The 23,418-nt window shown below is 44.5% G+C and overlaps 1 protein-coding gene across 1 annotated transcript in view; it reads right to left on the bottom strand.

The window, feature by feature from the left end:
• Positions 1 to 8,423: 8,423 nt before the first annotated feature.
• The window catches only part of LOC100493151 (myelin-oligodendrocyte glycoprotein-like), a 57,927-nt gene continuing 42,932 nt past the window's right edge, over positions 8,424 to 23,418 (bottom strand). Inside the window, exons 6-10 of the mRNA XM_012969907.3 lie at positions 17,563 to 17,583; positions 15,098 to 15,115; positions 12,265 to 12,285; positions 9,215 to 9,583; positions 8,424 to 8,526 (exon numbers count right to left, since the gene is read on the bottom strand). Of these exons, the coding sequence (XP_012825361.1) occupies positions 8,525 to 8,526; positions 9,215 to 9,583; positions 12,265 to 12,285; positions 15,098 to 15,115; positions 17,563 to 17,583 (431 nt within the window). The 3' untranslated portion in view covers positions 8,424 to 8,524. The remainder of the gene's footprint in view (positions 8,527 to 9,214; positions 9,584 to 12,264; positions 12,286 to 15,097; positions 15,116 to 17,562; positions 17,584 to 23,418) is intronic.

Raw genomic sequence — 23,418 nt, 5'->3', positions numbered from 1 at the left:
GCATTCATACAACGTACGTGAGATCTTTTAGAGCAACCAGACAAAACTTCTTAAATTTTATATTAAATATTACAAGAGTAAACAGTGCATATAAAATGATGTTACAAAAAGAGACATACACATACAAACAGTCAATAAAATAAAAGGGAATAAAACACAGAGAAACCCTATTTATGTTACCAAGTTAGGAATTTCCTTTGTGTCCCCCTGAGGCAAGAGTTTGGAAACCTGGGCACACACCCCCAACAGAATTGGAACCTCACGTATGAGCTGTTAGTCACTGGGTCTTTTGCCCTTTCATCCCCAGCTGGCCCCTTCCTCATTACCGTATGCATGAGGGGGAAGTGCCCAGGAACTTGTCCCTTGGGACCCCCTGTAGAGAGCTGCACTTCTCATGCCAGTTGCTTTCATATAATATTGGTACTTGCCAGTACCCAATATTATTATGAATATATGGGCTTGCTTTAACCCATATGTGGGTGATCTAAATGATACCAAACATAAGGGGTGTCTCATGTCCCAGTCCCTCAGAAACTATCCCTCCTAACTGGTGGGTATAGGCAGTCCCTGTTTGGTATCATTGGGAAGCCTGGGGCCTCCCCATAACCAATATGTGATTCGTGAGGATGTGAACCCTAAAGCCAAGGAGATATGGATCCCTTTCTATAATCCATATTTTTCTCATAGCTGCACCCCCTGCAGTTATAGGTCCACAGCTCACTTTCTTTGATCAACAGATCAAAGAAACCAATAGCCCCAGCTTTCCTGCCCCAAATGGTCTGGCTCTGAATTTTTTAATTTGCTGCTGGTTCTACAAGCACAGTCCTCTCCTTCTGTTGAACTGTGACCTTTATCCTTTAAAGTAATATTTCTGGTAGCCCTGACTCTTGCCAGAAGAGTGAGAAAGTTGCAGGACTTGTCACTTGATCATCCCTATAAGTATCCTGAGGCCAGTGCCAGCTTTTCTGCTCATCTGTTATAAGATTTTATATCAAAGAACCCATTCTCTTGCCGCCTTTACTGCCCAACACAGAGATAAGAATGTGCCAGATGGGAAGAGATGCCTAGAAGTTAATGGCAACAGGATACAATCTGTGAGGAAATCCCCAGAACTCCTGGTTATCCCTGTGGGGCAAGGGAAGGGGAGCAGCTTCTCAGTATGCCTTAAGTAGCTGGTTTGTCCCATTACCCAGGCCTACAGGGCAGGCCATCTCCTAAAGAGATTAGAGCATGTTTCTTTGGCTGATGCTCAATTTGCCAAGTCAGTTTGTCTGGGTCTTAAAGATAAATTCAGCATCAAAGTCTTTTTTTCTCCCCATTTTATATTGCAATGATATCTATGCAAATAAGCCAAAACTATTTGCTTTAGCCTATAGGCTAAAGCTCACCGACTGGGTTATTAAAGCCAAAGCCGGGATAATAGCTGCTCAGATTCCCAACTACAGACCGGTTTCGCCCTTCTTGGGGCTCATCAGTGTAGTGCATCAGTGTAGTGCTTAAACCTATAGGATAAACCCGTGTAAATGGGATTTTTCTAAGAGCCTTAAGGAATTTGTTCCCAGAATCCAAACCCTGCACTACACTGATGAGCCCCACTCAAAATTAAAAAATGTAAATTAGTTATATAATATAACAAAGAAAAATCAAAAAAATCAAAAGGGGGCTATTTTTAAAACAGTAACTCATACTAAGTAAATAATTGAGGTTTGGGTGTGTAAACCACGAGCCTCGCACACAAGTGTGGTAAACGTCCAGAAGCCCAGCAATAGTAAACAGTAAGGAGAAGTCAAAAACACTCACTGGAGTGCCGTAGTGATCCGGGTGCTCGAAGCCCCTAACCGGTAGCCAAAGGAAGAGATCAGTTTGGGGGTGATCTTTGACTCCAGTCTCTCCTTTTCTAACCACATTAACTCCACTGTCAAAACCTGTCACTTTTTCTTACACAATATTGCCAAAATCCGTCCCTTTCTCTCTACTGCAACAGCTAGGCTGCTCATGCATGCTCTCATCCTGTCACATCTGGACTACTGTAACCTGCTACTAACCAGCCTCCCTAACTCCCATCTTTCCCCCCTACAGTCTATATTAAACACTGCTGCCAGAATTCTCCTCCTCTCATCCAGGAGAGTTCAGGCCCTTCCCCTGCTAAAGTCCTTATCTTGGCTCCTATTAAACACAGAATATCCTACAAACTCCTTCTCTTAACCTTCCCTCCATTCCTCTGCTCCTCACTACATCTCTTCCCTTGTGTCTCCGTACGTTCCTGGCCGACTCCTTCGTTCCTCGCAGAGCAATCGTTTGGTTGCGCCCCCCACTACTACTGCTGTTGCCCGCCTTAACCCTTTCTGCCCTGCTGCCCCTCACATTGGGAATGCCCTCCCTGATTTCCTCCGGAGAGAATCCTCCCTCAGTCTTTTTAAAACCAAACTAAAAGACTCCCTATTGGAGCACTCGCCCAGCACCTGATCTGGGAACTGGCACTTATATTGTAGTGTCACCCACTGTGACCTACAGCACTTATATTTGCCTATTTGTATCTGTAAGTTACCCTCCCATATAGATTGTAAGCTCTACGGGGCAGGGACCTCCTTCCTCTTGTGTCTTTGACTCTTAACTTATTGCAACTGTAACTGTATCTTGTATTTATTTGTATTTATTGTTATACTTTGTATTTATCTTTTATTATCTTATTAACCTACTGTTTGTATTAATGTATTCTACTGTACAGCGCTGCGTATATAAGTAGCACTTTATAAAAAAAATTATACATACATACATACAGTACACAAAAACGAAGAAGAACTTCCAAGCACTCCGGACACAGAGGTATCACTAATAGTGATGGGCGAAATGTTTTGCCAGGCATGGATTTGCGGCGAATTTCCATGTTTCGCCATTGGCGGATTGTTTCGCGAAAAATTCTCAGTGCGTCCAAAAATTGTCGCGGGCGACGAAATATTAGCCGCGCGACGAAACAATAGCCACGGGCGACGAAACAATAGCCGTGCGACTAAACAATGGCCGCGGGCGACGAAATAATAGCCGTGCGACGAAACAATAGCCGCGGGCGACGAAATAATAGCTGTGCGACTAAATAATAGCCGCGTGACGAAATAATAGCCGCGTGACGAAATAATAGCCGCGGGCGACAAAATAATAGCTGTGCAACGAAATAATAGCTGCGGGCGACAATTTTTTTTGACGCGCGACATTTTCGCCGTTTCGCGAATTTCCTGCCGTTTCGCGAATCTTTTGAAAGATTCGCTAATTTTTCGGCGAAGCGAAACAGGACAGATTCGCTCATCACTAATCACTAAAAGTAGATCTTTATTAATCCATCTAAGAACTGAACGCCCAACGTGTTTCGTGCGCATGTGCACTTAATCATAGGCATTATTTATTGATTAATAAAGATCTACCTTTAGCGATACCTCTGTGTCCGGAGTGCTTGGAAGTTCTTCTTCATTTTTGTGGGAATCTGATCAGCTATTATCCCGGCTTCTGCTTTAAAAACCCAGTGGCTGAGCTTTAGCCTATTGGATAAACCCATGGAAATGGGATTTTTCTAAGAGCCTTAAGGAATTTGTTCCCAGAATCCCTTTTGACTTATTTACATACGTATGAGGCAGTCTCCTCAACCCTTTTGACTTGTTAATGATATCTATCTGAGTATTTTGTTTATGCTGCCCAGGGATGACCAGGAAAGGAGGAAATTGTTTCCACACATCCTAATTTTCCCTTCTTGTTCATCCCCATGGCAGCATAACCACCCTGTAACCTTCTGATTTTTTATGTTTTAAAACCAAGATAGTGGATCATTTTTAGGGGAGATATTTATGTTTAACTTGGGGGGGACTGTACCTAAGTGTTTAGTCTATGAGGCCATGGGGATGACTAGAAAAGTGAAGTTTAATGCTTAAACCTTGTCCCATATTTGGTGCCGATGAAGACAGAGTATAAATTTACCCTGCACCACTCACTTTACTGCGTAAGCGCAAAGACCGAAGGAGGAAGAGGAACACTCGCTTGTGTACACCCCAGCCAGTGCAGTTTTCAGAAGCACCAGCTGGGAGTTTCAGGTAAGTGATTACAATCACTGTGGGGCACCCCACAGTAATTTTAACTTTCCTACTCCTTTAACATCAATTAACATCAAACAATCTAAAGAAAAGAGGGAAACCTTAATTTCAGGACAAGTGTTCCTAATCTGTTTTTAGCGTAGCTTTGCCAGGTGTAACTTTGGTGTACGAAAATAACTTTACATATTTTGAATTCATCAGAATGTGTACTTTCCAAAAATATATGAGGGCTGATTCACTAAAGTGCGTTAAAACGTGCGCTATTTTCTCGACTTAACGCACAATTCACTATAAGCACCCTTGCGCTAATTTACACGCGATACTGCATGCGATATTTTAGTCGCGAAAACTCTACACCCGTTAAATAATGTGTGCGCTACTTTTTGCATGCGCGCTAATTAAAGCACACGCGGTATATACCGCATGCACGCTAATTAACGCACGCTCACAGCGGTAAGTACCGCATGTGCGCTAATTAACGCACTTTTCGCGTGCATGCTAATTAGCGCACGTGCGATAACATTTGCATGCGCGCTAATTGTCGTGACATTACGCACGCTGCAATTGCCACGCGACTTGACGCATGCGGCAGCATAAAACTGGCGCCATTTTGTGTATTTGCCTTGGGAAAGCACAGAAGTGCTAGAGAGAGAGAGAGATATCGATATCTATATTCTTTTTTCTGTTAAAAAACATGCAGACCTCTAAAAAGAAGCACCTTCCTGATACCGTATCCTCTAGCAGTGACTTGGAGAGGCCAGTATACTTGGGGAGCCCTGATGTGTCCGAGCCTGAGGGCACAGACAGGGACTACCGTCTGGAGGAAGCCACCGGTGAGAGCGATGAGCTTCCCCCCCTCATCTGGCCCGTCATCTGGGAAAAGGAAGAGGCAGGAGAGGCTGCATAACCTCAAATTTACTGAATTTGAGAACGAGGCACTGATAGAGGGGCTGGTGCCGGTGTACCACAAGGTGATTGGCAAATATGCCACAAAAACACCCACTGCTGTAAAAGCTAAGGCATGGAAGGACATTGCGGAGCACGTTAACAGCGTGGGTGTGTGTCTCCGCAATGTCCAAAACTACAAGAAGAGGGTCCTGGAAAAAAAGTTGGCAGAGGACTCCAGATACAGGTAAATATCTTACATTCATCTTTCTATTTAACACTCGCTCATCTGCTTTTCTACTCAACTGGCTTTTCCTTTTGGCTTACTGATTTCCTTCCTTTTTGCCTTCTTTCCTACTTACTTTACTTGTATGTATGGCCACCTATTATTATGTGTGTAACTTATGTCCTCCAAGCTGTGTAGTACAACATCAAATTAGGCCAGTAAATGGGGGGGGCATTTAAGAATATTTAGCCAAATACTCAGGGGTCCGTTTACTAAAGTGGCTTAAATTAAGTGGGATATTTTAGACACAGAATAAATCGCAAATATGTTATGGGCACTTTATTAAATGGGAACAAATATAATATTGCAATTATTCTGGCAACAAAATGGGCTAAAGACAAAATTGTTGGCAGAATATTTGCAAACATTTAACCCATATAGCATATTGATGCTGTTACTGATAAATGTAAGAGTGTAGGGGAAACTACATGAAAGTATAGAATACCATATCAAGGAAAGCAAAATAATTAGACATTACCCAGTTCAAAAGTACAAAACTAAAAACTTTTATTTTTACAATAATAAAATTTTAAATTTTTTTGTAAAAAATATAAAAAAAAAAAACTTAGGGCTTGCTGCCCTTTATATCCCTAATGTCCCCCTGGAGCTGGGCCATGTTGCCCCAGAGCTGGGCCAACTGGGCCTTGATGGTGTTCCGGTCCTCCTGTATTGACCGAAGTGTGGGGTCAGTCCACCCAGGTGTTGTTTGGGTCCCCACATCTTCGGTCCGTCATGAGGGTCCCTTGTCCGCAGGAGGACCTGGTGCCCAGGGTTTGGCCCGGGGAGAGTCCGGGGCCTGGGGTTATTTCAATCTATTATACATATATATATACATTCATACACAGAGGGCCACCATCATAAATAACGGGGCCCCTCACAAGAACATTTTTTGGGCCCACCTCCTCCCATGCCCCAACTGGCCCCTCCCCCTGTGAACCCTCACATCAATACAAAGAACACACAGACATTGTTAGCCGGGGCCCCCTAAAGCATTTGTGGCCCTTCCCCAAATGACTCACACTATGGGCCGCTCCCTGCTGCTTCCCCCCTGCTTTAAACTTATTTATGCATATGTATTTGAAAATAGATGTATATATATAATGGATGTGTAGAAAGCACTCACAGCATATATATATATATATATATATATATATATATATATATGTGTGTGTATATGTTTTTTTTTCTCAAAATGCCACAACATATTTAAAATTACCTCTTTATTGTGAACTTTATTGTGTGTTTTTGAAAAAACATACATATATATATATATATATAGAATATACATTTCTTACATTTATACTTTTAGTTCAAATTACTTGCTAAATCTTTTACTGAACGTATTGTGTAAAACCATATTAAAGTACAATAATTACCTTCAGCGATTTCCACTATTTCCTCCAAATTCCTGCGCTTCAAGTCTGACCATATCCGCTGGAGCAGGCGGAGGTCCATATCAAGGTTGAAGCCCCTGCGCAACCCGTCTATTAGGTCACGTAGGATAGCCCTCTTCCTCTCATGGACCCCTATGGGCCCCAGCGGCAGCCTGTCATACCCTGAGCTCAGGAAGAATTCTATAATATAGCGCCTCTCCCCCGGTAGCAGCTCAGAAACCCCAGGCATGATGTCTCTCAGTGTGTGACAGCAGGCTCAATGACACAAAATGGCCGCAAGTCGCACATGTCACGAGATTAGAAAGTCGCGACAAAAGAGTCACCAAAATATACCTAGTAATGTATTTGTGCGATTTGTCGCGACTTTGTATTATTCATCGCTATAGTGGCGAATATTATAACGATTATATATTCACCTCTATATTGGCGAATATTATGGCGACCAAAGAAACTTTGCCACTATTCTTGCTAACAAATATTCTACTTTAAAGTTAGTGACTGTTCATAGACTATACTCTTAGACAATTTAAATGCACTATAGTAAACAGACCCCTTAATGCCCTGTACTGTCCTTTAACAAGGAGGATTATTGTTTAAGCATTGGTTATACAGAGAGAGTATAAGGGAGAGCCCTGGGAGTTAGCGAGGCCACTTAGCAGCAACTTGCAGCATTTTAGTAGGGTTTGTGTCACAGCCTTAGTATTGTTATACTTGAAAGTAAAGGGAATTGATTGGGGCAACAATGAGTAACAAAAAGTGACTGCGTTGTTATGGGCTTGCTTATTGGAGACAACACAATAAAACCATTTGTATATTTTATTTAGATCAGGAACTGGAGGAGGCCCTTGTAAGAGGGTGCATTACACCCATTATGAGGAGCTGCTGCTGCCTTATACACCGGGAGAGCGTGCGCGGTGTCTCCGGCACCTTCGATACAGACCGGAATGTTGGCCAAGGTAGGTGTAATGACAGTAATACAAGTGTATTTGCTCTTGCAGAGAAGCTTAAGATTAAAGTGATACTGACATGAAAAAACAACTTTTTAAAATGTAAATCTATATAAAAAGTTGCCTATAGGTCGTGTTGATCATTTTTTTTACTGATAGGGCTGCTTTTGTAAGTAATTGTTACTTGAAATCCCAAAACCTGACTGTTTTGCCAACCTGACTGTCCCTTCTCAGCCTGTCAGTTACAGCTTCTAATGCCAACGGCCTTCTGCTGCACAAATATGGCCGCCCCCTCATATAGGAACATGGGGGATCAGATAGGGAATGTAAAAGCTTGGCCAAATAATTATGGCCAAATTATAAATAGCATGTAAACACAATGTTATGACAGATGTAAAAATAATTTCCTTTCTGGTGTCAGTATCTCTTTAAGGTTAAACAATCTTTTTCTCAAACAGATTCATCTCTACCTGGGCCGAGCAGGCGCAGACAAATGGCATCTGCTCCCGTTCCAGGTATTATTCTTAACAAATTTCATTTGACGTGTGTTTTGTGTCAGGCTTGTGCAGTGGCATAATAATGAATTGTGTATATTGCAGCTGTTTCAGTTCCAGGAGTGCAGTGTATTGCTAATAAGATAGGGGTGTTATTGGCCAAGTGTGTCTTGCTGGGTTAGGTGCAGTCAGTTCATCTTGTACTTTTGGACAGTCAGTCTTTTCAACTTGATTTAACCTTTTTGCCTCATTTGGAATGAATCAATGTCCACAAATTTTTGGGTACAAATAAACTTGGTCATGTTTGAACAAAACTGACAATCATTGTCCATGAAGTTTGTTTTGCATCATGAAGATAACAAAAAATTAAATAAACTTTTTTCTTCTTTTTTTCCAAAGGTGGACGCTCCTCGTCTGGGACCCACTCCCCACAGGGCCATCCTGTAATTGAAGGAAAGACCTTTAGTGGGGAGGAAAGCGAAAGAGGGTCCCACATCGGTGGCAGCGACGTGGCCTTCTTCTCAGATGAGGAGCCAGCCAATATTCCCCAGCAGCAGCAGCTCCCAACCCCAGGCCCAAAAAGATAGGTTCCACCAAACACTAATAAAGCACCACAAAATCATGATGCGCAAACTGAATGTCTTGCATACCGATTTGTGTGTGGCCACTCAGGCCTACAATGAGGCTCAGGCACGCCAGGCTGCACATGAGTTGGCAATGCGAGGCCACGAGGCTGCCATGTTGAGCCTGCAGGAGAAGGTAGAGCTCAAAAGGCAACAAGTGGCTCTGTTGGCGAAACAAAATTGGCTAATAAAACAACTTGCTGCCCTCCAGCAACTGGGCCAAAAGCCAACAGAGCCCACAAGCTCTACCAACGCAGCTCCCCCTCCTGCAGGCTCAACGAGGCAGCTTCGTAAGCGCAAATAAATTGGGCACGGTCATATTAGGGTTTGGTGGAACCTATCTTTTCTTTGGCCTATGTTTTGTTTTTGGTTTATTTTTGTTTCTAGACAGGTTTTAAACCTGTAGAAAAAAAAATTGGGGAAGTGTTCCCTAACAATAAATATTTTTTTTTGGACAAGTTGTTTGGTATTTCTTGTGTATGGGATTAAAGATTGTAGGTACTTACAGGCAAAGTAATTGAAGTAAATGATTTGTCCCCGGACTTGACTCCCTCGGGCATCCGCACTTTGGACAGGATCTGGTGGATGGATGGGGTCCTCCAGGTCATCGGCCACATCGCCTGGTAAGCCGTGCCGGTTCGCCAGATTGTGCAGTACAGCACAAGCACCGACAAAGTTGGCAACTTTGGTGGGGCTGTACATTAGGCTGCCTCCTGACTTATCCAGGCAGCGGAACCAGCTTTTTAGGACCCCAAATGTCCGCTCAATCACAGACCGCGCTCTCACATGTGCTTGGTTAAAAGCACGATCCGCCAGTGAACGCGGCCTGTGAATCGGTGTGATGAGCCACCGACCGCACGGGTAGCCAGCATCTCCTGCAACAGATGTGACAGTGTGAGACTGATAGGTGACACTACAAGCAGCTGCTTTGCCTCTGCCAGTGGCAAAAGAGGGCACTTTACACATTGCATTACAAGCTTATGGCAGGCGGGGACTGGTTTTACAGTGGGACACACAAAGCAAATGTGGGCAAGTTGTGCTAGACGTGACACAAATACTTACCTAACAGCCACCCGTGAGGCATTTGTCCTGTCTCAAATGATTGGTAAATCCCGGACTGCCTTAGGGTGTAAGCATCGTGAGAGGAGCCGGGGAACCCAGACACGATGCTCAGAATGTTCATCTTGGTATCGCACATCACCTGAATATTTAGGGAGTGGTATCCCTTGCGGTTACGAAATATGTGCTCCCTGACTTGGGGGGGTTAAACGCCACATGGTTGCAATCAATTGCACCCAACACATTGGGGATGCCACTTACCCCATAAAAATTCCTCTTCACGGTGTTCCACTTGTTCCGATGTTGTGGGAACGAGATGAAATTCCTGGACACCGAGCGGATGGCGTCCAGGACCTAGCCAAGGCACCGTGAAAAGGTGGGCTGTGACACCCCCCCCGTAAACCCCCCCGACCCTCTGGAAACTTCCAGTGGCCAAAAAGTGCAGGGAGCACAGGAGCTTTACCATTCCGGGGACTGCACAGCTTCGGCAAGTCAGTGGTTCAAGCGAAGGCTCAAGCGGCTCATACAGGCTGGTGATTGCTGCCCTATTGAGCCTTCACTTCATCCTCGCTTAGGCCCTCTAACGTGGCCCTTTGGTGAAAAAGCCGAGGTTGCATGACTCTGGAAGGCTGCGGGTGTTGCTGCTCCTCCAAATCCAAAAAAACCCCATACACATACTCCATTTTGCTTGAAACACTCAAAAGTGAAAAATGTGCTCTGCCCAACGCCTCCCCCAATCAGGCACTAAAATACGCACACATTTGCATGCTAATTAACGCTTTATGTGCTTTTGTGAATCATTCGTTCGCATTCTTTTCATTCGCTAATTACCGCATTGTGATAAAATTAACACACGCGAATTAGCGCATGCGATGTGCAACTTAACGCATGCGGTAATACTGTTGTGAATCGTGCTAATTGTCGCATCTATTTTAATGCAAAAAAACGTGCGATAAAATTTATCGCACTTTAGTGAATCAACCCTATGGTTTTCTGGGGGTCTCTGTATAGTTAGGGGGGGTTTCAGCACATAATACGCTATCAGGGGGCTCTGTATAGTTAAGGGGGGTTATGGCACATAATACACTGACAGGGGGCTCTGTATAGTTAGGGGGGTTTCGGCACATAATACGCTGACAGGGGGCTCTGTATAGTTGGGGGGGTTACGACACATAATACACTGACAGGGGGCTCTGTATAGTTAGGGGGGGTTATGGCACATAATACGCTGACAGGGGGCTCTGTATAGTTGGGGGGGTTACGGCACATAATACACTGACAGGGGGCTCTGTATAGTTAGGGGGGTTACAGCACATAATACGCTGACAGGGGGCTCTGTGTGCAAAAGCTGAGTTGGCAGGCGAGAAATCCATATGCGCTATTTTCATTTTGGGGTCAGTACATACCGCAGACTTTGGTATATCTATGCGTATTGGGCATCAAACTGTTCAGTAGGCCTCTGGTGTTCCTATTTGGGGTGACTTGCCTTTGTACGCAAGAAATTGTGAGAGATAAATGCGGCAAATTGCAACATTTTTAGGCAATTTTATGACATGTCATATAAATCTGCAAACTTAGGAAAGCTTTACAGCTTGGTACTTTGGAGTAAAAAGAAATGTTTACCCATTATAGATTCTGGGGGAATTGTGTACTTTCCAAAAATATATGACTTTCTGGGGTGAGTGTACTTTTTTGTAGCATTATCCCACATAAAGGATGTAAATGTGTTGATTTTGCAGGAGCTGAAATGATAGATCATATGGGGGTATGTTCCCATTGGGGCCCCTACATGCCACATACTTAGGGAAACCTATACATATTGGGCATCAAACTGTTCAGTGGACCCCTGGCGTTCAAATTTAGGGTGTTTTATCTGGTTACTTTATGACCTGTAGGAGATAAGATACTATAGACTGGAAGCTTTGAAGCGATTTTTTAAAAATTTCACAAATTTTGATAAAAACCAATAACTTTAGGAAAGCATTGTGACTTGGTAGTTTGGGCTAGACAGGCAGTTCTATCTATTCTGTATTCCCCACAATCTGTTCTTCCCAAAAATGTATAATTTTCTGGGATACACCTTCTGAGAATTCTCATTGGTGAATTGTCTTTTATTTGTCTTTAAATGAATATATTTTTTCATGTTGAACTACCCTATTAAGATTTTGGTTATCATCTTATGAGAACTAGGGGGGCAGTGGGACATTTATATTGGGGGTTCACATTCCCTTTAATGTGTATTAGGATTTGTAATGCAGAAAAAATTTAGGAAAGTGCAGGTCAGTAACAGTGTTTCGATCCCTTTCAAATAGGATCAGTTCATATCAAAATGTTTACAGTGTAACCCTTTTGAAATAAAAAATTACAAAAGTGATATAAAGGTGATACCTTTATTGGCTAACTAAGATAATCATAGCAAGCTTTCAGAACATTCTAGTTCCTTTTTCAAGCTGATTACCAGATTTCAGACTGATTTCAGATCAAAACAGATACTTACGTATTAGTTCTTTCATTCTTTCTGTTAAGAGAGAAACAAGAAAGAAAAGAAATGATTATTGTATGAGAGGAAATAGCAGTTTCCCCCTATGGAACCCATGCAGCTTTATACACAGGGGGGCTAAGGGCTCAGTTGGGTATTTATTGGTTGGTTACTCCCCCCAGGCTGCATTAGTATCTTGTCTATTCAATAACATTTGTCAGTCCATTCAGTAAGCAACAAACCCACACCTCCCAGTCTGAACATGGGAAAGAGAGCAGCCACAAAACAGGGAGTATGGGAAATCCAAGTGCAGAGCACTCCATTTAATTAATATTGTATTCACAATAAGGGCTCTCACATGGGGGCCAACCCCTCTTCCACTGAAATGGATCTCTCCTGTGTTCCACCCCAGGGAAGTGCAGGGAAAATGCTGCCAATTCTTCTGGACCGGGTTCTCCTCATTCAGGCAAAAGTAACTGCCAAATGCAGGTGAAATTAATCTAAATCTGCTTGTATGGGAACCCAGCAGGAACAGCCATGTGTAAGTGCCCTTAGATAGAAACATGTCCGGGGCATTACAGCTCTGCCCAGCAGGGGCTAAAATAAATAAATAAATAGAGGCACCCAGTGACATTCAGTGACAATAACCCATCTCCCACATTGGCACCAATGGCATAGAAATGCATACATAGGCAGGGGGGGCTATATTTATTTGGGGAGCCTAAAGGCGGCATACGTTGCATTACCCACTGATGGGCCTGCAGGGAGAATGCACAGTTATTTCTGCATAAAGGTGGATTTTATTGTTCAAAATATTCCATTTCCAGTAGGAAAAATGCCTATTTCTTATGAATGGGCCTCTAACTAAAGGTGGCCAAACACGGCCCGATTGAGCTTATCGGGCCATCTAGGGGCAGAAACGACGAACATGCCTGACCGATATCTGGCCTGAAATTGACCAGATATCAATGGGGCAGGGTAAAAAATTTAGTCGCATCAGGGACCGCATTGGCTCGTTGATGCGGTCCCCGAACCGAATGCGCCTATTCCAGCGTCCTAATTCAATCGTTTGGCCCCAGGGCGAAACAACTGAATTAGCCTAAATTCACCTGATATCACCCACCCGTAGTCTACAGGGCAGAGGTGAGAGTCCTGACATCATGGTGCCGGCACAACAACCTGCTGCTCAACGTCAGCAAAACTAAGGAGCTCATTGTGGATTACAGGAGACTGCAGGGAGGAGGCCATACCCCCATTCACATTGAGGGAGCAAAGGTGAGAGAGTCAGCTGCTTCAGATTCCTGGGCATCAATATCAGTGAGGATCTGAGTTGGTCTCACCACGTTGGGGTCACACTTCTTTCTGCGGCGCCTGCGAAGGTTCGGCATGGACTCCAGAATACTCACAAACTTCTATCGATGCACCATTGAGAGTATTCTGTCTGGCTGTATCACCACCTGGTATGGCAGCTGTAATGATTTGGAGCGCAAAGCTCTGCAGAGGGTGGTGAGATCAGCAGAGCGCATCCCCAGGACTGAACTGCCAGCCATGCAGGACCTGTACAGACAGCGCTGTAGGAGGAAGATGCAGTGGATCCTCTCTGACCCCGGCCACCCCAGCCACAGACTTTTCATGCTCCTACCATCAGGCAGGCGGTACAGGAGCATCCAGACCCGCACCAGCAGATACAGAGACAGTTTCTACCCACAAGCCATCAGGCTTCTGAACTGCTGACATTCTGCCCAACACACACTCCCCATAACTACTGGACTCCTCCCAGTGTCACTTTAAGCAAAGCCACTTTAAATCCTCACTGCACAATTTCAAATATTTAATTGCATTTTTTTTTATTGTAGATACTTGTACCTTTATTGCTCACTTTCATTATATTATTTGTATTTTTTTTTGTCTATGTAAAATTGGGAGGAACACGGGTCAAAAAATTTCATTACAGTAATGATGCTTCATTGTTATTTGTATATGACAATAAAACTTGAAAACTTGAAAACCGTAGGTGGGGATATCGGGAGAAGATCCACTCGCTTGGCGACCTTGCCCGGCGAGCGGATCTTAATGAGTATGGCCACCTTAACACAGGTCAGTTACCCTGACTGACAAGCAGCAAGCCTACCGGCTGTCTCCCAAACACAAAATGTAAAGAAAAACAAAATCCCAATCAGTTCTCCTGTCTCTCCCCCCAGACTGGGATTCTACCTTGTGGCTTCAGCTGCTTTTTAATTATCCATCTGAGGAGTCTCAGGCAGCCATAAAGCCCTCAGGCTGGGCTAGCAGCCCCACAGCCACTCTGTTAGGCACCTGGGAGATATATAAGCTCTTTCCTGGACTTTCCCAGGTATCCAGATAGTGACCTTCCCATAGGGGTAATGCAGCCCATTGGGGTGAGGATCAATGAGCCAATGCAGCCCCCACCCATACAGGTTCTCTGGGCACTGGGGCCCCTGTATCTGATTTTATATCCACCCAGTGGCTTTATCCCCATGTCTGATTCCAGCATAATATAATGATGCCAAAATGGCACAGTAATATCTGTATGTAAGGTACCAGCAAGATGGCTGCCACACTGCTGGGCATCAGCATTCTCATTGGTCAATTGTCTTTTATTTGCCTTTAAATGGATTTATTTTTTTTAATGTTAAACTACCATATTAAGTTTTTGGTTATTATCTTATGAGAACTAGGGGGGACAGTGGGACATTTATATGGAGGGTTCACATTCCCTTTAATGTGTATTGGGATTTCTAGTGCAGAAAACATTTAGGAAAGTGCAGGTCAGTAACAGTGTTTAGATCCCTTTCAAATAGGATGAGTTCAGATCAGAACAGGTACTTACCTCGTTTTAAGTCGTTTTCTATTAAATAACAAAACAAGAAAGAAAAGAAATCATTATTGTATGAGAGGAAATAGCAGTTTCCCCCTATGGAACCCATGCAGCTTTATACACAGGGGGGCTAAGGGCTCAGTTGGGTATTTATTGGTTGGTTAATCCCCCCAGGCTGCATTACATGGAAATAGTTATACTGACATTTTCTAACCCTGCATTTGCCCAGTGAGAGCCCCTGTATATGCCCTGGGGGGGGAAGATAACAATTCTGTTTATTATATAGTATCCGACCTATCCAACAACAGGGATCAGCCCATTCAGAAAGCAATAAACCCCTCCCCACCTTCCTGCAGCCCAGGAGCAGGAAGTACAGAGAATCAGAGCTCTGTACCTAGGTAAGTACTGGGGGGAGATTGGATTCACTTACCCAGGGGGAGGTTCCTGCCTGACCATGGGAAAGAGAGCAGCCCAGGAGCAGGAAGTACAGAGAATCAGAGCTCTGTACCTGGGTAAGTACTGGGGGGAGATTGGATTCACTTACCCAGGGGGAGGTTCCTGCCTGACCATGGGAAAGAGAGCAGCCCAGGAGCAGGAAGTACAGAGAATCAGAGCTCTGTACCTGGGTAAGTACTGGGGGGAGATTGGATTTACTTACCCATGGGGGGTTCCTGCCTGACCATGGGAAAGAGAGCAGCCCAGGAGCAGGAAGTACAGAGAATCAGAGCTCTGTACCTGGGTAAGTACTGAGGGGAGATTGGATTCACTTACCCAGGGGAAGGTTCCTGCCTGACCATGGGAAAGAGAGCAGCCCAGGAGCAGGAAGTACAGAGAATCAGAGCTCTGTACCTGGGTAAGTACTGGGGGGAGATTGGATTCACTTACCCAGGGGGAGGTTCCTGCCTGACCATAGGAAAGAGAGCAGCCCAGGAGCAGGAAGTACAGAGAATCAGAGCTCTGTACCTGGGTAAGTACTGGGGGGAGATTGGATTCACTTACCCAGGGGGAGGTTCCTGCCTGACCATAGGAAAGAGAGCAGCCCAGGAGCAGGAAGTACAGAGAATCAGAGCTCTGTACCTGGGTAAGTACTGGGGGGAGATTGGATTCACTTACCCAGGGGGAGGTTCCTGCCTGACCATAGGAAAGAGAGCAGCCCAGGAGCAGGAAGTACAGAGAATCAGAGCTCTGTACCTGGGTAAGTACTGGGGGGAGATTGGATTCACTTACCCAGGAGAGGTTAAGTCAATTAATGTGGATGCTGCATGGCTGCTTAGAAATCCATATGCAGAGCATTCCATTAAATAAAAATTTTATTTACAATAATACAAAAACATGACCGGGGACAAATATAAATGTGTGTGTAATGTTGCAATTTTTTTTTTTGACCACAGGGATTTTTATAACCACACCCCCTAAATACCACTCCAATTTGACTAAATGTGGCAGGTTATTTAAAGTTTGAACACATTTCTGGGGGTTTTGGGCTCTTGTTTTATGTGTTATTACAGTTTTGCTAATGAAGGTGAAGTTGCCCTTTAAGCCTTGAGTCTCAGTTCCCCCAAGAGACCTGTTTAGCTTATTAGTTACACGTGTATCTCAGTGCAGGGGGTGAGTATTCTGGGCTCTGCCTAAAGCTACTTATCTAATTAAGTTTGTGAAATGTTATATCTTTTTCTGCACTCAGTGCAGGAGATCAAAGGGAATTTTCAGTAAGAATCAAGGACTGGGGGTTGAGTTGTTACAATCAGGGCTGTCCCGTGAAAATCAGCCCAGTTGGGGGGTAATATCAGCGTGTTTGTCTCCATCACCAACATCCCTCAGAAGCATCACTACTCGCTAAAGGAACCATCTGGCAATGCAATCAGTATAACTCTGCAAATAAACTAAAGGCAAAACCTGTATGTGCTTATCTGCCAATGCCGGTACCTGACACATGAGAAACACATCCCATGTTGGCCATAAGGCCTTGTGCATCAACTGGGAATTCTAACTGGGCCCAGTTTCACTTGTACCAATGGAACAGAGTCACAGAGTTCCCTAACTGTGTATTCTTAATGGGTGATTGCAACAAAGTGCGAGTGGAACCCAATTCAGTGGATACAAGTTCTCTGAGCACTGGGAGCCCCTGTATCTGATTTTATATCCACCCAGTGGCTTTATCCCCATGTCTGATTCCAGCGTAATATAATGATGCCAAAATGGCACAGTAATATCTGTATGTAAGGTACCAGCAACATGGCTGCCCCACTGCTGGGCATCAGCATTCTCACTGGTGAATTGTCTTTTATTTGTCTTTAAATGGATATATTTTTTAAAATGTTGAACTACCATATTAAGATTTTGGTTATCATCTTATGAGAACATTCCCTTTAATGTGTATTAGGATTTGTAGTGCAGAAAACATTTAGGAAAGTGCAGGTCAGTAACAGTGTTTCGATCCCTTTTATAAGAAGAGTTCAGCTCAAATAGACACTTACTTAGTTCTGTTCTCAGTTGAGCTGTTGAGAGAAACAAGAAAGAAAAGAAATCATTATTGTATGAGAGGAAATAGCAGTTTCCCCCTATGAAACCCATGCAGCTTTATACACAGGGGGGCTAAGGGCTCAGTTGGGTATTTATTGGTTGGTTAATCCCCCCAGGCTGCATTAGTATCTGGTCTATTCAATAACATTTGTCAGTCCATTCAGTAAGCAACAAACCCACACCTTCCTGCCTGACCATGGGGAAGAGAGCAGCCCAAGAGCAGCTCTGTGTCTGGGTGAAAACCGTCGGAAATTGGATTGACTAGAGATTCCCGGCTGATAATCTGAGTATCGGATAATCAGAGCTCTGTACCTGAGTGAGTACAGGGGAAGACTGGATTCATTTACCCAATGAAAGGATCAATTAATGTGGATGCTTAGAAATCCATGTGCAGAGCATTCCATTCAGTAAGCAACAAACCCACACCTTCCAGTCTGAACATGGGAAAGAGAGCAGCCACAAAACAGGGAGTATGGGAAATCCAAGTGCAGAGCCCTCCATTTAATTCATATTTTATTCACAATAAGGGCTCTCACATGTGGGCAAACCCCTGTTCCACTGAAATGGATCTCTCCTGTGTTCCACCCCAGGGAAGTGCAGGGAAAATGCTGCCAATTCGTCTGTACCAGGTTCTCCTCATTCAGGCAAAAGTAACTGCCAAATGCAGGTGAAATTAATCTAAATGTGCTTGTATGGGAACCCAGCAGGAACAGCCATGTGTAAGTGCCCTTAGATAGAAACATGTCCGGGGCATTACAGCTCTGCCCAGCAGGGGCTAAAATAAATAAATAAATACAGGCACCCAGTGGCATTCAGTGACAATAACCCATCTCCCACATTGGCACCAATGGCACAGAAATGCATACATAGGCAGGGGGGCTATATTTATTTGGGGAGCCTAAAGGCTGCATACATATATATAAGCTCTTTCCTGGACTTTCCCAGGTATCCCGATAGTGACCTTCCCATAGGGGTAATGCAGCCCATTGGGGTGAGGATCAATGAGCCAATACAGCCCCCACCCATACAGGTTCTCTGGGCACTGGGGCCCCTGTATCTGATTTTATATCCACCCAGTAGGAATGGCTGTGACTGTGTATAAGCAACTGTGTATGGGGTCTCAGTGAGACATTTCCTGGCACCAGTCTGTCCCTTTATCTCCATGTAGTCCCAGTGTAACATGGTAAAGCAAAAAAAAACAATAATACACATCCAGGCCTAGATTTGTGGGAAGGACTAAACTAGCCCTTTAATATTTAAGATCTTAAGACTTTGGAGATCATCTTTAGAGAACTAGGGGTGCAGTGGGACATTTATTAGGGTTCACTTTCCCTTTAATGTATGTTGACCTTTGTAGTGCAGAAAGAGTTTAGGAAAGTGCAGTTCACCAACAATGTTTAGATCCATTTTAAATAATGTTGTTATAACCAGACTAAATGCATCACACAAATGGGGGCAAAACCTGTATGTGCTTATCTGCCAATGCCGGTACCTGACACATGAGAAACACATCCCACGTTGGCCATAAGGCCTTGTGCATATTTGCCCTTTAAAAGTGAGTACAAATGCTCTGATTTATCACATACAGAATCCGCCTCAGGGCACAGAGATGTCTCAGCTCAGAGTTGAAGTCACACTGGGAATTCTAACTGGGCCCAGTTTCACTTGTATCAATGGAACAGAGTCACAGAGTTCCCTAACTGTGTATTCTTATTGGGTGAATTGTCTTTTATTTGCCTTTACATACTTACATATGTTACATAGTTACATAGTTACATAGGGTTGAAAAAAAACCAGTGTCCATCAAGTTCAACCCATCCAAGTAAACCCAGCACCTAACCCACACCTACCAATCTATACACTCACATACATAAACTATAAATACAACCACTAATACTAACTGTAGATATTAGTATCACAATAGCCTTGGATATTCTCATTGTTCAAGAACTCATCCAGGCCCCTCTTATAGGCATTAACAGAGTCTGCCATTACCCCATCACTAGGAAGGGCATCCCCCAACCTCACTGCCCTCACCGTGAGGAACCCCCTACCCAACATCCCCCGGCAGGGCATTCCCCAACCTCACTGCCCTCACCGTGAGGAACCCCCTACCCAACATCCCCCGGCAGGGCATTCCCCAACCCCCTCACTGCCCTCACCATGAGGAACCCCCTACCCAACATACCCCGGCAGGGCATTCCCCAACCCCCTCACTGCCCTCACCATGAGGAACCCCCTACCCAACATCCTCCGGCAGGGCATTCCCCAACCTCACTGCCCTCACCATGAGGAACCCCCTACCCAACATCCTCCGGCAGGGCATTCCCCAACCCCCTCACTGCCCTCACCATGAGGAACCCCCTACCCAACATCCTCCGGCAGGGCATTCCCCAACCTCACTGCCCTCACCATGAGGAACCCCCTACCCAACATCCCCCGGCAGGGCATTCCCCAACCTCACTGCCCTCACCATGAGGAACCCCCTACCCAACATCCCCCGGCAGGGCATTCCCCAACCCCCTCACTGCCCTCACCATGAGGAACCCCCTACCCAACATACCCCGGCAGGGCATTCCCCAACCCCCTCACTGCCCTCACCATGAGGAACCCCCTACCCAACATCCCCCGGCAGGGCATTCCCCAACCTCACTGCCCTCACCGTGAGGAACCCCCTACCCAACATCCCCCGGCAGGGCATTGCCCAACCCCCTCACTGCCCTCACCGTGAGGAACCCCCTACCCAACATCCCCCGGCAGGGCATTCCCCAACCCCCTCACTGCCCTCACCGTGAGGAACCCCCTACCCAACATCCCCCGGCAGGGCATTCCCCAACCCCCTCACTGCCCTCACCGTGAGGAACCCCCTACCCAACATCCCCCGGCAGGGCATTCCCCAACCCCCTCACTGCCCTCACCGTGAAAAACCACCTATGCTGCTTCAAATGGAAGCTCCTTTCCTCTAATCTAAAGGGGTGACCTCTGGTGCGTTGATTGTTTTTATGGGAAAAAAGAACATCCCCCAACTGCCTATAATCCCCTCTAATGTACTTGTACAGAGTAATCATGTCCCCTCGCAAGCGCCTCTTTTCCAGAGAAAACAACCCCAACCTCGACAGTCTCACCTCATAGTTTAAATCTTCCATCCCCTTTAACCAGTTTAGTTGCACGTCTCTGCACTCTCTCCAGCTCATTAATATCCTTCTTAAGGACTGGAGCCCAAAACTGCACTGCATACTCAAGGTGAGGCCTTACCAGGGACCTATAAAGGGGCAAAATTATGTTCTCATCCCTTGAGTCAATGCCCTTTTTTATACAAGACAGCACTTTATTTGCTTTAGTAGCCACAGAATGACACTGCCTGGAATTAGACAACTTGTTATCAACAAAAACCCCAGATCCTTCTCCATTAAGGATCCCCCCAACACACTCCCATTCAGTAGATCGTTCGCGTTTATATTATTTCTACCAAAGTGCATAACTTTGCACTTATCAACATTGAACCTCATTTTCCAGTTTGCTGCCCAGTTATCTAATTTTGTCAAATCGCTCTGCAAAGCGGCACATCCTGCATGGAACTTATAGTTTTGCACAATTTTGTGTCATCAGCAAAAATAGAAACAGTACTGTCTATGCCCCCCTCCAGGTCATTAATAAACAAGTTCAAAAGCAAAGGACCAAGGACTGACCCCTGCGGTACTCCACTAACCACACTGGTCCAATTAGAAAATGTTCCATTTACCCCCACTCTGTGTACTCTATCCTTCAGCCAGTTCTCTATCCAATTACAAATATGTTCTAGGCCAATATTCCTTAATTTGATCATTAACCTTCTGTGAGGTACTGTATCAAACGCTTTAGCAAAGTCCAAGTAGATGACATCAACTGCCATTCCAGCATCAAGGTTCCTGCTCACCTCCTCATAAAAGGTGACTAAATTAGTCTGGCAAGATCTGTTACGCATAAAACCATGTGGCACAAACTAATAGTATTGTGAACTGCAATGTATTCAAGTACCCTATCCCTTATTACCCCTTCCAAAAGTTTTCCTACTACTGATGTCAGACTAACAGGCCTATAGTTTTCAGGCTGAGAACGGGATCCCTGTTTAAATAATGGCACCACATTAGCAATTCGCCAGTCTCTCGGCACCATGCCAGACCTCAACGAATCCTGAAAAATTAAGTGAAGAGGTTTGGCAATCACAGCGCTCAGCTCATTTAATACCCTGGGATGAATCCCATCCGGCCCTGGACCTTTGTTTACCTTTACATGTTCAAGTCTCTTTTGAATTTCCTCCCGAGTGACCCATGCGTCAGTAGCTAAATTACTAGAACTGGGTATATTTCAAGGGAAGCCTTCATTATCTGGCTCCTCAGATGTATAGACAGATGAAAAATAAGAGTTCAAAATTTCAGCTTTTTCCCCGTTCTCATCAACCAACTTACCCCCCCGTGATAATAAGGTTCCCACCCCTTCTTGCTTCATTTTTTTACTATTCACATAATTAAAAAATAATTTAGGATTCTTTTTACTCCTAGCAGCAATATCCCTTTCCATTTCTATTTTAGCTGCCTGATAGCTTTTTTGCTGCTTTATTTGCCCCCCTGTACCTGATGAAAGTTTCTGCTGTCCCAGCTAACTTGAATGCCCTAAAAGCAGGTTTTTTATTACCAACCTCGACAATAACACTTTTATTCAGCCATAAAGGTTTTGCTTTGCGATGCCTCTCCTTGCTTACAAGGGGAATATACTGTTGTGTATACCTACAAAGCAATGTTTTAAAGATGTTCCATTTTCCTTCTGTGTCTAACCCCATGAAAAGCCTTTCCCAGTTGACACATTGCAGAGATGCCCTTATACTGGCAAAGTCTGCACGGCTAAAATTGAGCGTATTAGTTACTCCCTTATAGCGCTGTCTCTGCAGCATTATCTCAAAGGAGACCATGTTGTGATCACTGTTCCCCAAATGCTCACCCACACAAATGTTAGAGATGAGTTCAGTATTATTAGAAATCACCAGGTCCAAAATAGAGTCATTCCTAGTGGGTTCTTGAACCGCCTGAAATAAAAAGTTGTCACTTAGCATATTTACAAACCTACTAGCTTTTTCTGACTTAGCCCCCCCATTACTCCAGTCAATGTCCGGATAATTAAAGTCCCCCATAATAACAACTTGACCCAGTTTTGAAGCCTCCTCCATTTGCAACAATAGCTGGGCCTCATCCCCCTCATCTATACGGGGTGGTTTATAACATACACCAATGATCATTTTCTTTGTGACCTTCAGCCCTACTGAAATTTCTACCCAAAGAGATTCAACGTTTTCATTGGTAATGTCTTTATTACATGGCTTTAAGTCTGACTTTACGTAAAGACAAACCCCTCCACCCTTTTTAATCTCTCTGTCCCTCCTAAAAAGTGTATAGCCATTTAAATTCGCAGCCGAGTCGCATTTTTCATCCCACCAGGTCTCAGTGATACCAATTAAATCATAATTTTCAATACATGCAATAGCCTGCAGCTCCCCTAATTTACCCGACAAGCTACGCGCATTACCCAGCATGCAGCGGAGATTATTACTTCTCCCTCTGATGTTTACATTAGCTAAGGGAGAGTTAGAGCTAAGGCAAATATGAGACTGCTTTCCTTGTAACGGAAGCTCCTTATCTGATAAACTATATGCCCCCATCACTCCTCCCCCACAACCCTTTGCTAGTCCCCCTACCCCGTCTACACTAATTTTCCCATAGAATTCTAGCTCACCCACCCCCCCCCCTTGTCTAGTTTAAACACTCCTCCAACCTCTT

The sequence above is a fragment of the Xenopus tropicalis genome, chromosome 8 (assembly GCF_000004195.4).
Source record: "Xenopus tropicalis strain Nigerian chromosome 8, UCB_Xtro_10.0, whole genome shotgun sequence".
NCBI lineage: Eukaryota > Metazoa > Chordata > Amphibia > Anura > Pipidae > Xenopus > Xenopus tropicalis.
Note: the sequence above shows the minus strand (reverse complement) of the source record. Positions and strands in the feature narration are given on the sequence as shown.